The sequence below is a fragment of the Accipiter gentilis genome, chromosome 31 (genome assembly GCF_929443795.1).
Source record: "Accipiter gentilis chromosome 31, bAccGen1.1, whole genome shotgun sequence".
Taxonomy (NCBI): Eukaryota; Metazoa; Chordata; class Aves; order Accipitriformes; family Accipitridae; genus Astur; species Astur gentilis.
In genome coordinates this window covers 7,551,144-7,573,630 of record NC_064910.1, presented here as the reverse complement: position 1 = coordinate 7,573,630, position 22,487 = coordinate 7,551,144, and the positions used below count along the sequence as shown (strand labels likewise).

General features: G+C 44.6%; 1 protein-coding gene across 1 annotated transcript in view; it reads right to left on the bottom strand.

Moving 5' to 3' along the window:
* The window catches only part of AFF3 (ALF transcription elongation factor 3), a 327,940-nt gene extending 305,727 nt beyond the window's left edge, over positions 1-22,213 (bottom strand). The window contains exon 1 of the mRNA XM_049834235.1: positions 22,116-22,213. Within this exon, the coding sequence (XP_049690192.1) occupies positions 22,116-22,168 (53 nt within the window). The 5' untranslated portion in view covers positions 22,169-22,213. The remainder of the gene's footprint in view (positions 1-22,115) is intronic.
* Between the last annotated feature and the right edge of the window lie 274 nt (positions 22,214-22,487).

The window sequence follows — 22,487 nt, the reverse complement described above, 5'->3', positions numbered from 1 at the left end:
GTAGCGTGACTGGAAATGTTTTATTGTTCAGTTGCTGTAAGTGATTGTATAAGTGAATTTTCACAATGGTATGGCCAAGGCATAGGAGGAGAAAACGCTCCAATTTCTGATAAGCTGTAAATGTTACTATAAAATACTGCTCTTTGACAGTGTTTGCTAGAAATACACTCAGTTATTAGAATATGTCTAAAATGCCATTACGTTATGTTTATCAGTTATATGTATTAAGGACATAACAGAAAAATGTCTCTACTGTGGTAAGTGAGCATGGAAATGGTGTTTTTCCCCATATGCTACTCATATATAGCAGGGCAAACTAGCTTGAAACCCTTCAGATACCACTAAGCAGACACATGTTCCTACATAGGTCTACGTTTAGGCCAGCGTCCTGCAACTAGACCAGGCATTTTCCTCTTAAATCACAGTGAAACGTAATCATCAGACTATCCAGCAGCCAAGTCAGCTTATAAATCCAGTATGTTACATTCCAACATGTGGGGTTCGTGGGTATAGATTTTGGGTTGGCCCTTGTCATGCTGCTGAATATGCACTGGGAAAGTGGACCCGTCTCGGACTGAGGTCCAGGCTTCACCCTCCTTTCCCCTTCAATTTTTTGTAGTTTTATATCATTTTAGCTGTAAATCCCAGAGGTCAGGATTCTTCTGGTGCGAGATGCTGCACCGGGACCAGCGACTGCCCGTCGCAGACTGCAGCCACCTCCCCACGGCCTTTCCTCAAAGACCTCATTTACTCCAGCAGGAAATTTCGGGCGAGTATGTGTTTTGGGCTCCGCGCCAGATACTCAACCTGCACTTTTTTTTCCATCTACCAAGTAAATACAGTTTTGAAACACGAAAGATTTTTTTTATTATTATTATTTCTTTTTAACCCAGGTCTGTTGCACAGATTGCCTGGTCAGCGGGGCTTCCTTGGGAAACAAAGCGTCAGACGGTGTTGTCTCCCCATCATCTACTCCCTCTTCCCCGGCTGTTACTTTGAACCTGCTAACTGATTTCAGCCAAATCTGACAGAGGTTTCAAAAAAGTCCTACTGAAAATCAGCAGCTGTTTAGGCAGTGCTCTATCCATGACAGCCAGCCGTCCGTCAGCGTGCGAGCACCGTTCGGTTCAGGCACGGCTCTGAAACCGCCCCAGCTGCTGGTGTTTTCTCCCCAGGTCAGCGAAGAGGAGTGTGAGGGAGACGCAATCCCTGGCAAAAAGTTTATGCAGTGGGGCTGCTGGGTTACAAGGCACAAAACTATGGTCTAGTTTTCATAAATCCACTGCTCAGGGAAGCTTTTTTCCCCTAACTTGATGACTGATATTAAAAAAATATTAATAATAATAATAAAACCAATAATAATAGCAATAAAACTGAGTTCTAGCAATTGTCAGTTAGACCCTGCAAGTATTCAAAGCCCAATCACTAAAGATGGAAAAATGAGGGTTTGAAAAACAACAAAAATGCCAACAACAAGCGCACACGCTCTTGCAAAGTACTCTGCAAATGGCCCCTCACACCTCGACTTATCTGAAAGGGAGATGCAAAAGTTGGTGCATCACCACCACCCGTATGAGAAGTCATTTCCAGGACACGATGAAGCAATACGCACTGACCTGCACTCTGCATCGATGCAGTTTCCGTACAAGTTTATTTGTGAGCTGAACTTGAGCAGAGGATGCCAGCTGTGCCATATTGTAAAGTGGATTTGTCATGTGGATTTATCCATACTTTGTCCATTAAGTCACCCTTGGGAATGAGCACTAGTTAGAACTCTCTGATAGACGTGAAGGGTTTTTATACAGACAGGGGAAAAAAAAAAAAAGGAAAGGAATGCAGTGATTCCAAGAGACTGAAGGAAAAAAAGGGAGGTATTATTAGCACATCGAAAGGCATCTGAAATATAAATTATTTGAAAGCACATCACTTTATATATCCTGTTAATTACATGGTTAATATTATGGAATCTGACAACTCCCCATAGACACCAGGACTATTGATGAGTTCCACTTTATGTTAGAAATTTCTCTCTTCTTGTGCAGAATTACCTCTTTAACCTCTTTCAGTCCAATAAATTCACATTAAAATGTGACCAGGAGTGACAACCTTGGGAGAGGACTAACCTCTCCCTCTATCATGTCATTTTAGCCTCAGTCTCAAATTGGTACAGCACTCCCATAGCTATTAGCTCAGCTTTTCTCCTGGCTTCTCAGTAGATGAAGCAGTATGTCTAATTAATTTACATTCCTTAAGTACAAAGGTAGCTATCAGCAAAACTACATTAAAATCAAACTACCAATAAGGTAATTGTAAAATCATAATTTTCTGGGATGTTTTCACTAAATACCATCTTAGCTTTGTAGCTGAATGTTTTCCAAAGTCTAGCCTTACAGCTACGTGAAAGTCAAATATTTCATACATTACAGTATATCTCGCTCCACAGAAAAAAAAAAAAAAGAGACAGATACTCTTTAATACAATGAAACGCAATTTAAAGCCAAGTCAATAAGATACGAACCTCTTATCCTCAAATGAGGGCTACGTTATACATCATGGGTTAGAAGTTAAAAATGAAGAGAATGGTTCTTGCCACTCATAATTCAAAGACTGTTGTCAAAAGCTTTCTGTTCATAGAAAAGCTATTGGTTTTATTCAGCTGGCAAAAACTGCGCAGTATTCTAAGGAGCTCAGACAGATAGCTTTTTTAGCTCCACAGTTCAGAGCCAAATTTTCCTGAACAGCATAAGGACTTGATTTTGCTAATGTATACATGTTGCACCGTACCCGGTTCCAGAAATAACCGGCGTCCGTGAATGCAGGCTGGGGTCTAGGGAGGATACATGCGAACAGCCAGATTCCCTATTTTTCTGTGTACTCAGAGAGACCAGACACATCCAGCTAAAAAAGGTTGCTGCACTAAGAAGCCCTCTGACAGCGCAACGCTCCAGGAGGAAGCTCTGCCGCTGCCCAGCTCCCTACCTGCTTCTCACTGAGGAGAAAATACCCAATACTGGGGGTGGGAGGCGAGGGGCAAGATTCTCCACCGAGCTCCAGCCACCCGCCCCTGTGAAACTCTCATTTTTGCTGGGACCAAACAGCTGAGGGACACGAGGGGCGACGAACCTTCGGCGGGCGGCCATCCTCTCCTCCCGCCCGCGAGCCGGAGGGGAGCAGGGATGAGGTGTAAAAGCCCTTTCTGTAACCGTGCCGTGCCCGCGTGGTCGGTGGCGGCAGGAGAGGAGCTGAGCTCGTTTGCTGTGAGGAGCTGTCAGCATCTCCCTTAAGGAGGGCAGGTTGCCAGCCTCCCCGAGGCGGTTACGCGGTGGCCTGGCCTTAAGCAACCCTCATTTCCCACTGTCGCGTTCCCACTCTCCGTCACGCCCAGGGAATCCTGCACACCGCATCCTCCTTTTCCCCTATGGCCACACCGGATCGCCACAACATAGTCCTGGACTTGGTCCTAGCCCTTCACGGCCGATGGAGCTTACGTAAAAGACTGACGGGGGGGAGCAGAAAGGTGGACCGGCTAGAGACTTCGCTGTGACAGCCCAGAGGTGGTTGCAGAGGAACAGACGAAGCCTTAGGTGTGAAATCTCGTACTGTTTGCTCGGTGCTGTTTAGTGTGAGTGGCCCCGAGGAACGAGCGACAGCAGCAGGAACAGCTAGAGATGTTCCTGCCGACAGGAACAGAACAGGATGCTTGTTTGTCCCCGTCTTCTTTCTGGAAGGAAATCATCTGCTACTGCTAACACCAGAATCTGTGCATCGTGCTCATGTCTGCACCAGGTCGAGGAGCGTGACAGAAGTTGCCAATTACAGATAAAGGCTGTCCTCAAAATTTGGATAGAAGCCGCTAATTTTGACTGCTCTACTACATAGCGGCACTTCTCATTCTTACGTGAAATGCCTAGATTTTGGTATGGGCATTACATTAGCTATATTTTAAACCTATACAAGCAAATTCAGTTAAATAACAGCACATATGCGCGTAATTTTCCACATACCAATGCCAGCACCCTGCAGACCGTACAGCAGGCTACTCAGTTTACATCCTCGTGTATTTTGCTTGCTCACATATAGGCAAGCCCATAGTTACTGATATACTTTTAGAAATCTGGCCTGCTGTCTACTGGGAATTATTACACGTCTCACCAGAAAATGCTGAATAGAGGATAGCTCCTGCATGAGAGCATGAGGACATGCGTGCCTTTACCCTTATGCGCTGCACATGCCTCTTCCCCAGGCACATACCTGGCAGGTGCAATCCAGACCTTCATTTGTCACTCAGACACCAGTAGTGGGCTCTCCAGAAATACTCTAAATAGATTAGATTAGATGAGAATTATCTTCTGTCTTTTTAGACCATCTTGGCATTACCAACAAAACTGGGTATATTTTCCACGCAAACATGCTTTCTCTGAAAAACTAAAAGATAGGACAAATGTTCCTGTCTCCTCTGAAATAACATTTACCACTCCTCGCTAGCGAGAAGCAGCTGGCTTCAGTTAATCTGGTGGGATAACATTAAACTTAATAAATGTAATGACATTAAGATCTAAACCTTCTCCTGCAAGACTTGGGTACAGGGACAAGCTGCACAGCTGGGTGCAGAGTTAGGCACCCAGATCCCAAAATGGATCTCACAGTGCTGTATTGGGCACCAAAGCTCCCCGTACCGAGGATGGGGAGAAGCCGGCACCCAACAACCAGCTTCACCATACCCAGAGGTTACGCTGGGAGCCAAACCCTACGCCTGCCAAAGGAAAATGTCAAAGAGAACTTATGGTTTTGCTGTGATTAGACTCCACCATGAAAGCAGAACTCAGGAAAGCCTGAGTCCCATCCATGTGTCCTCTTGGGCACTTAGGTCAGACAACAGGAGCACGCCTTTGAAAAGAAAACCAAAGGACGCAGCCAAGCATACTGTTTCGATAACATCCTAGTGGTTAAAACGCCCGCATAAGAAAATGGGAAGTCCAGATCCAAGTATATCCCCAGCATGGGGTTCACATCCATAGATTCAGTCTTAAGGAACATGCGCTACTTATTAGGCCAAAGGCTTTTGTGGGTGACAAGCCCTTCACCACCCTTCCTGGAGCTTGACCCCAGTATGGATCTGGGAATGGAGGGATCATGGGACCAGGAGGAAAGTGACTGAAACACTCAGCTGGAAAAGGGGGAGTCCCGAGTTTCAGCCCTCACCTCCCTGGGTGCCGTCATCCCAAAGCTGTATAACGCGTGACGAGAGAGGAGTACAGACACCGGTGTGGCCACCGCATATCTTGGACTTCTCCAGGCCCTTATGTACTAGGCTAACGAGTCTGCTAATCCCCAAATTGCCTCCAGGCATATGCACTAGCAAAGCTGGAGGTAATGTCTAAGTGTGCTTCTGCCACAAAACAAGGGCATCTTGGGTGCCTAGCTGGGTTGTGTGGGGTTTCTGGATTGTGGGTTTTGCTTTGTTAATTCTGCCTAAACTGCACACATAAACCACTATGCTGCACCTTGCTTAGGAGTTGTAAAGACTGAAGTATCTGCTTTGGTGGCACACAACCAGCTAAATTAATCTCCTGGCATAAACTTGCACTGCTTGGTTCAACGAACAAAATCAAAATCCAGTCTCCAAGTAACTCAGAGGAATTTCTGGCTGACGTGGCAATCATTAGGCATATTAAACGACAGATATAATGCAAGTGATTTTTAGTGGTTCAGATAGATAGGCAGCTAGTACATTAGTACCGCATTCAGCTTCCATTCTAGGTATGTCTCCAGCCTGCTAACAAGCATCCTTTGTGGATTACTTGCTGTACTTTGACCTTCCAGAGCTGCTTGCTTTTTCTTTACACTGGAGACCTAAGATTCTTCTGTGCTCCCTTAGTCTGTACTCCCCATAAGCAATAAAACTATGTCTCTTGCCTTCACTGACTGACTTTCTCAGTAACCACACACCTTAGATTACAGACTTCAGGTTTAGATGCATCACTGTATGAAGTACCGTACAATGAGCAATCTACTGACTTTCTGCCGTGCGTAGAAAATACAGTCTTACAGATAAGTCTGGTTCCACCCCTCTCCTTTTAAGCTTGTCAGGTGCCCGTGCCCACAAAAAAAGGTTCATCTGGCCCACGTCCTCCAGGAAGCTTTGGGCGCGTGTACACAGCACAGCAGGGCAGAGACCCCCAGGCTAACAAAGACTGAAGACGTGTAGCACCACGCAGCCCAGTAGGCTTTCATCGAGGAGAAGCATAGCTGTTACTCACATCATGCTCAGCCCAAAACAGATTGTCTTGCCTCCTGCAAGAAACATGGGACAAAGCCGATGAACGCAGATATTGTTCCCTATGAACAGAGCTGAACTGCTTACAGACCTATGAACTGCTTGCAGACCTACTGACGAGACGTTCAGTGCAACTGGTGCCAAATATCACAGAGCATCACTTGAGGTAAATACAACCCCAATGTTAATAATAATAATAATGATATCATTTGTTTTTATCATCACCCGGTGTATTTTTGTAATGTCTTTCAATGCATCTGACCCATATCAACTGTATGGTAATTGAGCGTTGTCAGTAAAATTATGTAAAATTAATTTTGACACCCTTTCTCTGAAGTGTCTGGTCTGTTCTGTGTCCTTGGAATGAAATATTTTGATACCAACGATTTCCTTCAGAGAAAATAGCTCTCCAAGCTCCTGTTGCTACCCCTCTAGCTGCCATGTGTCACGTCCAGGCTCTACCTCATCTTCTATTTCTGCTTAACGAGTCCACAGTTATTTTCAAAGATCCTTTTCTATGTCTTGCCATTATTAAGAGTAGGTCAGTTTTTGGTCACTTGAGTAAAAATATAACTGTTGCTAGTTTTCTGGTGTTAAAACCATGTATCACACACTAAGAGATGCATCAGGTGTGCTCTACCTATCAGGAAAAGACTGATATCACATGTACTAAAGACTCGACCCGAACATGTCCCATATTTAGTTGCATTACTTTTGCTTGATTGCTGAAAGCTGAATCTTTGCAAGTAGATCATATTCATGAATGTGTCACGCCTCACTATGTCATTTCGCCAGAAACTCATTAAAGATCTACTCAAAGCTTCCTTCCTAATTTATATTTCTTCTATGAGTTGCTTTGATTTGAGAAATCTCTTTTGCAAAAGGAAAGCCGTCCATTGTTTGGACTCTAAAAGGAAATGTAGGTGTTTAATTGGTGGATGTGGTTTTCATTATACTTTCCATCTCCACCACAAACCCTCTTCATAAATTGTGACAAGTCTGTTGGCAGCCTGCTGTATCAGACTGGAGGTAGCTGACTTGATAAGCATGTCGCCCAGCCGAAGAAAAACATGAATTCCCTCCAACTTTGCTCAGAATTGCTAATTACCTTAAAGGCAGTGTCCTGAATTGGCAGAGAAAACCACTGTGCGAAAGTCCTAGGGAGATGCGCGACTGTAACTCAGTAGGGTCTAGTAATACCTCAAACACTTTCTTGTTTATTGAAATCATGCTAGCATCTTTGCTCTAAATATACTCCTTATTTAAACGCAAGTGCAGTGATTTACAGTCCAGTAAAGTCCCCAGCTTCATTTCTATGCAGCCCATATCATGATGGTAAAGAAGGCTCATTTGCCAGAGAAAGTAAAGAGGGAAATGTTTTCATTTTTATAAAATCAGTCACCCAGCCTTACAGGGCTGAGGTCCTTTTCCTCTCAGATGAATGCAGAGGTGGGGGTAAAGGAAGCACTGATCTGGTCAGTGCTGTGATGCTCTGCTGCCATTTCTCAATGGGGCCTTCTCCTGCTCCCACTCAGCCCCCAAAAAACCCCCAAACCCTTGGCCCTACACTTAGCGTTTCCAACACCCAAGTGGCAAGGAAGCATTTCCAGTAGGCAATTTACATGTGGCCACCCCGTCTTCCACCACATGGAGATATTTTGTGTCAAGCCAGTTGGCCTACAGGGCAGAGAGCAGCCCTTGGTCCATTTTTGTATCTCCACTCTGGCCTGTAGTTCACCACTTTTGAACATCCTCAGAGGTGGGAGGAGAATCCGCAATCACAGCATGGGACTATCAGGCGCTGATCCCTCCCCAGCTGAGACACCCTGACCCCCATTGCCCTCAGGAAGGTCCTCACACATTCACAGCTCTTAAGCTAAAGCTGTCCTACAAAAGTAAACCTTTTGGTGCAAACTGAGAGGGTACTCAGGATGCGATGCCCTGAAGCGATAAGACCATTCACCTGACACACACAAAACCTTTGTGCAAAGAAACTGGAGAATAGATTTAAAACTTGCAAGGATTTGAGGTAGAACTTACAAAAAATGCCTGTTGACAGAAAGAGCATCTTTATGGGTGCGGCATCGATTATATTTTCAAGGTGGTGTCCTGGCTTGAATTAGTATAGGCACACTGAAAAGTAATGTTCAAGCTTTAGTCTCCCATAGACCCCACTCTCCCTGGACATGCTCTGGAAATGCTGACATGAGAAGGGGAAGTCAGCAGCTTTGCCAGGACTCCCAGGCAAGCCAGTCTCAGTGGAAGCCTGACATCCAGAAGACCTGGAAAATGGCCAGTTTCTGCACAGCATGTCCATCCTGTATGCCTGCATTCAGGTGCATCAGATTTATTATGCATGTGCAGATGACCTGATTTATTGCCATGGTTTATTACCAGGTGCAGCAAGGCCAGCAGCATGTTCAGAACATGTTGGATTTACTGCACGTACATGGGACATCTGCGAGCACACACAATCACCTTTTCTCCTGAGACTTCCTAGGAGGAAATACGGGAACCATACTCAAACTTCTGGATTCACTTTGGTTCTGTACTTGTCTGCAGGCAGAGACAGACTTCTGGGGTAAAGTAAACACAGCTACTTTAGCATAGTCTTAGCGTGTATTGTGAGAAAACTTGTTTGTACTTTTCAATCCTCCAGAGGAAACTGCGAGCGGGTAAGGGCGGACTAGCAGCATTTCAATAGAGCTAGCCTGTTTCTCTACCACACAGCAGATACATTAGCACCTAATGAGTTATGATGACTTCAGCTTTAACAGATGACTTTTCTTCCGCCAACCAAATTACAGTATAAGCACCACTGAAATTTTATTAGCTGGTTTTGCATGTGAATATGAGTTGAGGAAAGGAAAACACTTGAGTTACGTATTTGTTCAAAAACTCAGAATTCCATTTTCTTTAAGGCTTTCAATGAGAGGTACATTTCCAAGTCATTTCTGAAAGTGGGAATTAGGGTATATTTGACTGGCATCCAGGTGTGGGCTCCAAGACTCGCTCTCATCCAAAGCAGCAGTACTGGAGTAGTACTCCATAGCAGTACTGTAATAGATGTATTTAATTAGTTCCCATTGGTGTCACAGGTATTGTGATGAGGTGCTGGAGTGCCTTGAAGAATACCCGATAGTTATCAGCATTTCAGTGTGCTGAGGAGTCTCTCTCCTTGCCCATCGTGGAAGGGCTCCCAGGCAAGAAAGAGTTTACCTGCATCGCTGGGCACGGCCCCAGGGAGTGCTCCCACACTCCCAAGACACTTCTTCAGGTACCTTCCCTCCTGATCCTACCCGGAGCAGGGGGCTTGCTTCATTCACCCAGAACGTGGCTTTCTGCCCCCAGAACAATGTCTCCTGCCTCCACTGCACCAGTGCCTGGCTTCCCTGCCGTTCCTGCAGCTGAAGCTGTTACCTTCATCCTGACTCCGTAGCAGTTGTTTTAGGAAATTCTGCAGGTTCCCGTATCGTGTGCATGGAGGTGGCATTTCTTTGTGTCAGGTCGTGGAGATTGCTCAAGTACCCTCGATGCCTTTGATCTCGTATGACCTCAGGCTCCAACCCTCCCACGAATAATGTTCTGGCACTGAGATACACCATCCTACACCAGGGAACCTGCAGGGCTTTAACAAATTGGGATTATGGTAGCTCCAAACTACAGCGCGTTACTGACTGAGACTTAGCTTACCCATCTACCGAGATCTTTGGGCAAGGGCATTTTTCTGCTGCTACACACACCTCAGTTTGCACAATTGGACTTCACAGATGAAAGCCAGCTCCAGCTCAGATGCCACAGCAAACAGCAATTCCCAGGCAGGATGCTTTGACCATTAGCCCCTTTTCTTTACAGCTCTTCACTGGTTCCCACTTTGCTCACCATGGAGGCCCTTTGTGGCCTATCCCCATCATTATGAAAAGTCATTACGAAAAGTTATTACGAAAAGGCTGACTCTAGCCTTCTCTTGACCCATTAGGGCAATTCACTCTCCAAGTTTCCAACCAACACCTTCAGGGTATCCCCGTGCTGTCACGCATGCTTGGGAGGAGTCCTCATAAACATGCACAGAATCACTCCATTGTTCTTTTTGAGGTTCTTGAAAAGAAAGTTCTGGTTTTTCCCATCATGCTCCTACTCATGCATTCGGCAGCACTGTCAGGCTGGCCGTTTGCTGCAACCGCTATTTGCATGATTAAAATACTCTGGTTTTTCTTTCCAACCAGATTTGCCTATATCCATCATTTTCCTTCGTCTTTCACTTTGTCTGCAAAGTTTTTGGTCCCATGACTGACGCTCTGTCCCATGTCTGAACCACACCTAGTGGTGCAGCAAATCTGGGTCCCTACCTACAGATGCAAAGACCAATGCTTTGAATAACAACAGCAACAGGCAGAAGAGTAAAGTAACATAGCTGCCACCCTCTCCTGGAGTCGGTGCAGAGCACTAGCCATTCCAGTCCATCAGTGAAAAAACAGTTATGATGGGAACATGAGGAGTTTCACTATTGTTTCTATTGGGCTAAAGAGAGCTGGGACGTTTTGTCTTCTGGGAAACCTTCATTGTAGTTTAATTTCAAATCATCCATGCTCCAGAATTAACTGAAACTTTCATTATTTGACTATTTTCCATCCTCTTTTTAACCCATATGATAATTTATTCCTTTTTTTTTTTTAGCTATAGGTTACTTTGCTGTGTGAGAGTATGTCACAGAACTCATTTTTCTAGTTACTTTGACAAACCTGACATCTTGCAGCTATTACACATCTTGTTTCAATTACGTCTCTAGATAAAAAGAATTCTTAAAGCCTGAAGGCTGCAGATGGCTTCCTGGTGAGGGGTTAACTCCAGCTTCGTATTAAAGCCTTTTGGGGGTCCCTTTTCTTGGGCTGTTCTCTTCAGTCTCCTTCTCTTATACCCTTCTAATTTTGCTGTCTCACTCACTGGGAGCGCCAGTGTCCATCCCTGCCTCCTTCCCACCAAAAGGTGCCTGGGGGGAAGCAAAGTATCTGTCGCTTGAACCTTATCTCCACATATCATGCAGGCTGCTTATGGCAGGGCTCAGCTGAAGGAGCACAAATCAGTGGAGTAACAACTCGGACCACCACTAATCCCTAATAAATTCTGGACTGTCCCACAGACTTGGGAAGCTCTTGACAACTGGTGATGCTCTGAGCATCTGGCAAACCACTTGTGTCTAATTGGGTACCCTGAGATATTTACACTGTGCTTAACGGTTACAGAAGAGATTGATCACCCCATTCTTGGTATCTATCCAAAAAGGGTATATAAAATCCTTTGATCTTGCTAAGGCAGCAAAACATGTCTAACCATCAGTTATGTAAAGGTGGTTGTTATTAATTTGAATACTGCACAGAGAGGAAAGAACAGAAGTACCATATAATGAGATATATTAAGACTACAAAAGAATTAAGTGAAGCCGTTATGTTATGAATCATGATTTTATTGTTTAGCAGTCAGCTCTTGATGTAATTCAGATAATAATGAATGGGCTAATTCCTTCCACCTTTATTCAGGCAAAACTTCCATTGACTTCAAAGAGAAAGTTGTCCAAGTCAGGACTAGAGACTGCTGCATCTATCCCATTATTTGCAAATGCTTTTCTGAATATAAAGTGTTCCTTTATAATGGGTATCGCAAATAACAGTAACATTTACATAATATAAACCTCTTACATAAGTGTCTTTCGTGTTCAAGAAAGACTTTTTATTCTCACTGCAAACTGCCACATTAAAAGTTCTTCTGCTAACCCTGATGTTTATTAAAGTATAGGAACATACAGATTTTCTCAGTGTCCCATTTTGATCATCCTTCCTTCTGCTCAATATTTTTCATTTCATTTTACCATAAATTTTTTTCTCTGGAGAATGTGTTATTTATTGATTATTAGCAAAGAGATAATTTATTATTGCAAATATTTCTCTTTATCATAGAAAACAGAGTGCCAAAAATGGGAAAATGTGCTAAGCCTTGTTACATTTTAACAGATGCCAGGAGTATTTGAGGAAACAAATGAATAAATAGTCCTACATCACTGTTTCTATCACTCTGTAGTTCTATTTATAAGTTAATGCCCTATATAACATTTCAAATTGGTACTTCCAAGTAATTCTTAAAGTAATGGCTCAAAACCTGAAAAATGTGCTTAAGCATAGTACTCTCTGTTTTGATCAGGGCAGGACTCTTCAGGTTTTTGACAAAACCAGATTTTTTTTCCTCTGATTATAAAGTATGCACTTCCATCTGGAACTTATTTTGATATTGTGAATCTTAATGCCTCAGAAAAGCACACAGAACAATGGACGGGCACTACTTGATTGTTTTAAATTGAAATTAATTAATTATGAAACAGCCACAATAGTCTAAATTACTTATTTCCCCTTTTGGTGAAAATGAATTTACAGGCATTTGCAAAGCACACAAAAATAAAGAGAGAGACAAGAAAGTCTGTAAGAAGGGAAGTCATGTAGAATTAACTATGATCTGTATTTCAAGAAAGTAAATAATTAATAGCTCCAAGGAAGCATATTAGAGATTGCTCTTTCTATTATACAGTCACATTGAGCAGTAAAATAATGCTTTAAATCTCAACAACAAATACAGTACAGAACTCAGTAGAGTTTACCTTTTCAGATAATCATTTTTTCAGCTGAAAACAGCGATTTTTTCACATTACAACCAGACTGTGACTTGAAAGAAGCTTCTCAGTCATTTAGTCAAGACAGATGAGCAATGAGTGTTAGAAAAGCTACCAAGGCATCAAAAGATCTACAGTCAAGGCCATTAAAGAATAGCTAATCTGCTCTAGTTCTAATTCTCCGCTAATGGGTTTCCTTAAATGTGCTTTACATCAGCTGTAATTAGTTCAAGATATTGCTACTTATATACTTCTAAGAACAACAAAAAAAAAGGGTTGCATTTCTACCACATCGTATGTAATCATGTTCACGCAGCCATGCACCCAAGCTGGTAAGTTCTTGTGCAGTGCAAAGCCTTGAAGAGCGCCATAAAAAGATACTTTGCTTGGATCTACAAAAGCCGGTGCAGGTCCAGCAGCAACGGCATTTATCTATGCTTTCCTTTGTTGGGGTTATCTCAATGCCATTTTACCTCAGATGTTGCAGAATCGACTGTACTAAATGGCCAGGGATACACTAAGCTGCATATATTGGAAATATGTACATTTTTGCTACCAATGCTATGGGTTTGGAACAGATTTTCACAGCCAGTGGCAGTGACAGGAAAAAAACCCAAACCCCAAGCCCTTGCCACTTTTATGATAGAGCACGACTGGGTTTTGAAGGGATTCACTCCTTCTTAGGAAAAGGTTCTTTTATCAGAGAAACCAGCAAGTCTGACTCAACGACCTAGGAGAAAAGTACAAACCCGTGGCCCTTTTGGACCCACCTACAGGACACCAAGGGGTAGAGCTCCACCAGGTAGCTGCAGGCTCGCTGGTATACCCAAACACGCGAGGCAACGTGGTGATACTAATTCAGATCAGTTGGGATCGTGGTGGTTTTCGTGCATGGTGCCTGAGTAAATAGACTAGCACACAATCACCTTTTGTACTAAGAAATTCCTGACAGTCTTCAGGCCTAACCACAAACAAAGCACATTGTAACATTAATTTACTCTTTAAACTGGCGACATTTAGTTAACTCAAGGTCATCATCCTGCAGAAAATGTTACACTCTCCTTGCCAAACACAAATGAAGAAATGCACGCTTAGCTTTTATTGTTACTTTGTCCTTTAAAAACAGTTGATGACATGACAGGTTCCCTCCCTGACTACTTTAGAAACAAAAAAATGTAAAAAAAAAAAAAAAGTGTCTTCTATTGGATGCATATCAATATAATTATCTTCTCCAGAGTATCTCTGTCAACAAACTCTGTTCATTTTTTCTGGACTGAGGTTCAACCATCTACTGCACTTGCTGTTCTAAGACAAAGGAGCACAAAAACATGAAAATAACGTCATTGCCTCCTAAAATCGACAGACCTGAGAGATGAACCCTCCGGGTCAATCAGAAGCGGTCAATGACAGAAAGAATCAACTTTCTCTTGGTGCATCGCTAGGAGGTAGGCACCACTCAGAAACATCAGAACAAAAGCTAAACCCCCACAGAGGAGGTTTAGGATATCTGCCAACACCCGTACATCAGAACAGGCTCCCCAAAACCTTCACAGTGACCAAAGCAAAGGCGGCAAGGACAGAAACAGAGAGATGGATGGTAGGAGAGACCACTGCTGGGATGGCTTCTGAATCTGAACTCTGCAAATGCATACTTCACCAATGCTTTTTTTTCCTCCTGCTGCATCTGTCTGTTGTATTTGAATTTTTCATACCACCACAGGTCATCGTAATACCCTGACACCTAGACTGCACCATCACGGCAATGCACGGACTAGGAAAGGCCACCAGTTTCTCCCTAACGGATTTCAAAAGTGATACATGCAATGAGAAGTGATCACAGCTCAAAGCAATCAAAACATACTCAGTGTAAGAAGACACCACCTTCATCCTCTATTTGTCCACTCCTGCCATTCAGTCAAACCAGGCTGAGCCACAAAGGACTCTTTCTTTGGTTCAAAACATGTGAAAACAACCACACGGAGAGACTGGGTTACATTAAGAAGTTGTGCGCCTTTGTCAGATACAACCCTCATTTTTAGTTTTAAGTACTTACAGTTGTGGATCATCTTTATTGAGAAACAAAACATAGCAACAAAAAGCTTCTTAGCAAAGATTTCTGGTCCCTTCTGCATCATTTTAAGTGTTTCCTGACTGCTGAGACCACCACTGCTGCATTGGAACTAATTTATTTTTTAAAAAATACATAAAGGATCTCTGAGGATAAGTTTAAATTGCATTCCTACCGTCGTATTTCCCAAGATACATCCGTATCCAGGTCCTTGGTACATGCATGCAGGTTAAAATCTTCCTAAGAGGATAAAACGCAGTCAACTTAAGTCACTAACACTACTTTTTGTTTGTTTAAGGTATTAGGAAAGCTGAGATACCAAGCTGTAAGAGAGGAACACAAGTTACGCATTTTTACCTTTGAAAAGACATAGAAAACGTTTAGCACGGAATATTAATAATCGCCATCATGTTCGTTTAACTGTCACTACAGTTCATTCACTCTTTCGCCTAAATAGAAATTTGTAGTTACCCACAAATTACTCAGAAATTATATAGATTATTGGCCGAGTGTTAAACTACAAGGGTCCGTTTTTGCTCTCCTGAGGCCTTAGGCAGCACCAGCAAGCATAACCGGTGTCTTAACATTGATTTTAAGAGACAGAAGACCAGCGAGTAGCCCCGCTGGTAACGATGCGAACACGGTGGGCTCGGCCAGAGCGGGGACCAGCGGGCTCCCCGGGAGCGCCAGCCAGCAAATCCAGCCCCTGGGAGCAGCACTGAAATGGTAATTCCCATTCCCCTTCAGGGCAGGGTTTGCGAAGAGAGAGTTTTGTTCAAAACCAAGGAAGCTTGAATACAGCTTGTGGGTTTCCACTGGAATTAGCCTTACAGCTAACCGGGGCCTATACGAAGAAACTTTACATGGGTTTCCTAGAAAATACCATCTTTTTGAAATCTCGTTTTGTCAGGATGCCACTTCAAAGCTACAACTTGATCAGTCTGTCAGATGAGACACCATCTCACACAGATTTTAACCTCCTCCCTGTGTTCTAGCTGTACGTGACATCAGTTTTTCTTAATTTCTATTGATTTTACTTTATTAGTCCTACTGTTAATAAAGTTATAACCAGACTTAAAGGTATCTCTGAACATACGCTGCAAATAATTGCTGGAATTCTTTTTATCCATGCTTTGTTGTTTCCTAGTCAAAAATATGATGCAAATGGATTAATTTGTTATATGAGGTTAAAAACCTTGCAATTAAACAGTTGCTTTCTCTAATGAGAGTGTTGTGGAGTTGAGTATGATGTTACTGCTAATATATGGATGACAAGATGTTCCCACAGCCAGTATTTTTTCTGTGTCTTTTTTTTTTTTTTTTTTTTTTTTTTTTTTTTTTGTCTTGCTTAATGGCCCATATTTCTTTTCCACTAATTTTAAGCAACCTGGTATTTTCCTCAAAATATTCACATAGAATGGGAAATGCTGCATGCACCTCGTGGCCTCTTCCGAATCCTTCTCCAATAACGCAGTAAGGTTTCTGCTTCAACTTCTGATGGAAAACATGCCCAGAGGAGCACAAACCTACAAGTCTGAGCGTTGGGAGGGAAGCCCAAAGGGCTGTTGTCCTCCTGCATCACACATGGGTGATGGGCATGGGTGCTCAAACAGTCCTCAGGGAGAGGGATGAAAGCACATTCACTGTCCTACTGGTGTATCAAAATTTCATTTATCAGACAAAAGCAAGGCAGAAGTTTAAAAAAATAATTATTCTTAAAAAAAAAAAAAAAGTGACTGAGTACTGCAAATCAGAGATGATGGGCCAGATTCTCTTCTGATACAAACTGGCAAAGCCTCTGGACTCAGTGGAGACTTAAACCAAATGAGGAGGATGTGGTACATTACATCCAGCAAATGAGCAATCAGATAGCACGACAAATATGTTTTTAAAATATTATTATTCAGCTGATGTTTATAAAGTATTATGACCGTGAAAAGCTTGCGCTTCTTATTATTTATAATGTTTAGCACATACAATTTGTTCAGTGCTGTAAGAAAAAAACCTCAAACAATAAAAGTAATTTCTGACCCAAAGGGCTTCCAGCCTAAAAAACAGGCATCAGGAAGAGAGAACACGCTGTGAAAGCGAAAGAAGGGAACAGTCTATAGTTATTACTCATGTTATTGTTTGCTCACAACTTATAATCATCACAGAAAGAGCAAATTTTTAGATGGGATCTCAATGAGGGGAAAGTGGTAACTGTGAGCTGATGCTGGGAGGAAGGCAGAATGGGAAACACCACAAAGATAGGAATAAGAAGGAGACAAATAGGATTTCAAGCATTGCTAGTAGAAGGAGGCCAAGAGCTAAAAGGAAGGAAATGAGGGACAAACTCCAAGACACAGGCTGGAGTAGAGTTGTAAAGGAGACGGGAGATAAAAGAAAAGACTAACTTAGATTTTTGTGAGAAGAAGGTATTATCGCTGTGTATTGTCTGTGAAAAGGATCAGCTGGACCAGCCTCCTACCCTACCGAGACAATGTCCAGAGTGACCCCTCTCCCCTCAAAGTAGCTGCTTACTGTTATCTGAACATAAATATCTTGATATTCTGTTTGGGCTGAAGAAGCATTTGTAGAATTAGCTTTCTAAAACTGTCTCCAGCGAACACCGCGCAACATGAGAGAAAAAACTTGACTTACACAAATGTAAAATGTAGTGACTAAAAGCCAGACAACCTGGGATCAAGAAGTTACAAAAGGTTCATTTATAAGACTGCTGGATGTCTGGCCACTTTTTGTTAATAGCAACTTCCAAACAAAACTCTCATTGACTTCAAATGGAGCAGGAACAGACCCAAAGATAGCAAATGAACTAATAATTCAATACATGGTCTGTAAAACACACTGGGCCACCTTACACTGTGGCGTTTGATATTGATCTCAACTTGGAAGCTCTACAGCTATACATTTTTTACATGACTATCCAACCCCTACAGAACTGATGCTAACTCAAAATATCCAGAAGTATCAGATAAGTACCAAATAAACCTATTACATACTTGGCTTCTTTTACCTGAACAAACACTGTTTTGTTTGTGGCCAACAAACATCTTACACTCAAAATTATTTTCTTGTTTGGTACAACACAGTAAGTGCTTTTATAAATCTGCTAATTGTTTTTAATGAATGGGGAAAAACTCAGCCTACGCGTGTATCTTACATAATAAGCATGTGAGGAGAGCCTTTACTAAAGTGGTCTTCACCGGGGCTATGGCTGTGCCTAAATCTTAAGCACAGAGTTAAGGACCTGGCTGAATCTTGATCTAAATTTGTTCAATAAGGCAAATAACAACACAAACGCTTGTAGTGCAGAACTAGTTCTGGCACTCCAGTTAAGTCCTTTGGTCTGCTCATTTGCTGCTTTCCGTCATGTATAGTCTGCTTTCTGCTGTACAAGAGGCACATAAACACCTCTAACTGAGATTTTCCATCTCTTTTTGCCTGGTGTAAACAAATACAAAGCTATAAGGAACTGGAGAATCCACATCCTTGAGTCTAGACGAGTAAAACTAGACCTATACATACAAATAAATGCATGGAGAAAGAAAAACAGGAGGTGGGGCTGTGGTTCAAAGTCGTTAGTGCCGTGTGTTTGGGATAACTGTTAGTCAGCAGTAAGGACACCTTGAGTTAGGTTGGGCTGATCATCCCAAAGTGTTCCAGAAAAAGCTTACCAAATGGGCGCGAGTTTTGTTTATGCCACAGATTGGTATGTTTTCTTAAAATTTCTATCTGAGTTTGTACTCAGCTTTCGCTATTTGAATTATAGTAGTTTTCTGGGAAGCAGAAGTGTTATTGGCATCAAAACAACCTGGAAAAACTACTGTTTAGTAGAAAACAGCTTACAATATTCTCCCACTGCAGTTTACTAGTTAAATACCGTCTTATAGCCATGACACAATATATTACATTTTCTATGCAACAGCAAAGCAAAAGACATAGCACATATTAATTGGAGAGCAAATTCATTAATAGTATAAAAGTAACAATCAATGAGAATTGATTAGCATGCTGCTGTTCATCTGGAAACCCCTTTTGATTTTCCAAGAACATACCAAATAAAAAAAAAAAAGCACTTTAGAACAGCACGTTAATATTTAATTACTGCACTTTTAAGCAAAACGTTCACCAAGTACTGCAAAAAGTGGATTTTCAGTCATAAATTAAGTGCGCAAATTGCCATTATGACTACATTCCAAAGAATAAAGGACAACATTCATTCTCGCTGCAGAGAAAATTAAGTCTCTTTAAGTGTTGCTCTTTGCCATGAAGTACTTCCTATCTATGTGGTGTATTTTACTTCCCTTTTTGGCAACAACTGCAGCCCTTTGAAGGCATCCTGACAAGACTTCGCAGCTTAAAATTAACATACCGGCTTTGTTTTGGTCAGTTTAGTACAGGATCCAAATCAGGTTTCTCGAGAACGTCCACAACCAACCCACGCGCACCCTGCCTGCCACGGGACACCGACATGGTGGACTACGGAACCTTTCGCTAAGCCAAAGTAAGTTTTTATTTAATACCGCTCATACGACTTTTCAAAATTACTATTCCGAACCATTTGCCAAAACAGCTGCTCGATGAGAAACTTCCAGCCCGTGGTCTCCGATGCTCCAAGCCAAAGCCGGTCAGCGAAACCTTAGTGCCTCCAAAGGACGCAAACACGCAAGAGCAAACACCTGCAAAGCCCCGGCTCTCCCGATGAGCTCGGCTTAAAGTAGGTGCGATCCCCCCGCGAGGCGCTGCTCTGGGCATTTGTGGGTTCAGCCCCGACGCGGGGGTGAGAGTTTAGCAACAAACGGAGGCCGGCCACGATGCGACGGCTTTGAACGTGGTATTTGAAGCCCTTCTGTTGAACCTGCCTTCTAAACTGCAACAACCGCAGAGGAAAACAAACAAGAAGATCTACGAAACCAGAAGGTTGCTTGTAACGCAAATACAGGCATTTTTAAGCAGGTAATTTAGCTGGAAAATGGTGGATGTCTTTTTGGACCCGTACAGGAGCTTTCTGGCGACCACAGTCATTTGAAAGTGGCTCTACAATAGGCGAAAAGCATGCTAAAAAGGTTATGAAAAGGAGCAATTGCCCGACACAGCCTAAAGCCCTAGCTTTCCAGAGTTACATTGTTAGCTTTTCAAATTCAATATTAACTCCAATCGCCAGCTTGCAGAACAGACTAATGAACAGCACGCTTTTGCTGGAAAAAGAAAATTCCCCCAAAGTTTGTCTTCATTCAAGGAGAAAGGGAAAAGCAGTCAAACGTGTGGAAGTATTATTTCTCCCGCTCTTCTTTAATAGAAAAAAACACGTAATTTAATTGTAAAACCGTGCATATGGACTGAAAACTTAAAATCAGACCAGAGATAAATGTTATGGTTTGGATATAAACTGGATATTGGTATTTATAATTGAAACGAGGACATAACCTTAACTTGTGTCACAGGCAGAAACACTGTAATTAAAAACTTTTATGGGGTAGTAACTAATTTTGTATTATATGTGCTCTTTAAAGTTCCCATAGCAATATAAAAGTTTTATTAGGCTGGATGTTATCAATGTATGCATTTATAAGCACCCGCATTATGCAGTGCAAGCTTTTCTCATCATCCCGAGGTCTTTTGTAAGAAAGAAGCGGCTCAACTAAGGGACTCGCCGGTCCGGTTTATTTTGTTACACCTGCCACCGAAGAGATAAGCCGGCGCTGTCGAACGCGCACCCTGCTGACAGAAGCTATAGATCACCTAACACGTTAAAAAAAAAAAAATAAAAAAAAAAATTAAATATGCATATTGTTAACTGATTTCGGGCAAAAGTAACCTCAGCTCCCCAAACTGCCCAGCTAGCCGGTGGGACACAACCGGCCGTCGCAGGTCGGATCGCACGGCGAGGTGATGGGGGTGGGGGGGGAGCGCACCCAGCCCCGACGGGGAGAGCCCCCCGCGGGGGGACGGCGGACACCGCCAGCCCCGAGGGTGGGGGGGACCCCGGGGCATCCCCCCCCGCGTCTCACCCGGGGCGCCGGAGGGAGGGAACGGGGGAACGGGGTGGGAATCCACCGGGATCGCGTCCCACCGCGGCGTCGCACCGGGGGTCCCGGGGCCGCCTACCCCCGCACAACGGGCGGTCCCGGCGGTCACCGCCACGGAGCGCGGGTGGGTGTCGTGGTCCGTGTGTGTGTGTGTGTGTGTGTGTCCCAGCGGACCCCAACCGGCCCCGACGGGGACCCGCCACCCCGGGGCCGAGCCGGACCGTGCCGGGCCGTTCCGGGGGACGGGGGGACGGGGGGGGGGGACGACGGGGGGGGGCGGCGTGCCTCCCGCAGCAAACTCCGGAACTTGGCAGAGGCAGCGGTTTGGGGAGGGTGGTGCGGGGGGGGGAGGGCAGCGCTTCCCACCTCCAGGCGCTAATGACATTTCTAGAAATTGTTTCCCCTCCTCCCCCGGCAGCCCCGCACCCGCCGCCGGGGAGGGCAGGGACTGGGGTGCGCAGGGGGAGGTCAAGGGCATGTGGGGAGAGGGGCTGCGGAGGGGGGGCAATAAAGGCGGCCCGAGGGGGAGTTGCGGGACCGGGGGGGGGGGGGGGGTGTGTGAAAGGCGCGCGGGAGGGATGGGGGATGAGCCACGGGAGTGCAGCCCGGGGTGCCGGCGGTGGGTGAGCACAGGGGATCGTTATGGGGGGGAGAGGGGGCGAATGCAGGAGACACCACCCCCCCACCACCCCCCCCAGCCAAACAGCACATTCACCTCCCGGAGCCACCCTGGGTGCCAGGGGTGGGGGCACCTTTCCCTCTGCCCCTCGTGGGCCAGCAACGCTGGGAGAGCAAGTGGCAGGGGAGACACCTCCCGGGGTACTGCACCCTCTCTTGCCAATGCACGCCCCCCCCCCCCCCCTTACTGCACCCCCAATTTACTGCACCCCTCCAGGGAAGTGCCCACCCGCCCCCAATTACCGCACATCCCCCAGTTACTGCATCCCCCTCAGTTATTGCACACCCCCGTTTTAGCACCCCCCAGCAGAATCTCCCCCCCCACCACCTCGCTTGCTGCTCCCCGCGCCCCCGGGGGTGGTGTGGGGGGGGGGGGGGGGGTGAGGCAGAGGCACCACTCACCACAGAGAGTCCAGGTCCCACTCCTGAAGGAGAGCTAAGTCGAAGCTGTCCATGGTGAGCGATGTCAGCGCCGCCGCGCTGCAACCGCACGGCGTCCGGGGCGCATCTTAACTGCACCGCGGGCAGGGCGAGGGCGCGGAGCACCCCCGGCGCCGCCGCCGCCGGCCCCCCCCCCCCACCCCCTCCTCCGCCTTCTGACACCACCTTGCTTCCCCCTAAAAAAAAAACACCAGCAACACCCACCCACCACCCCCCCCCCCCCCAAAAAAAAAAAAAATAAAAAAAAATAAAAAAACACCACCCAAACGTGCCACCGCTCGTTTGCAAGCGGCTCGGCTCGGCTCGGCTCGGCCGCCGCCGCGCTCCGCTCCC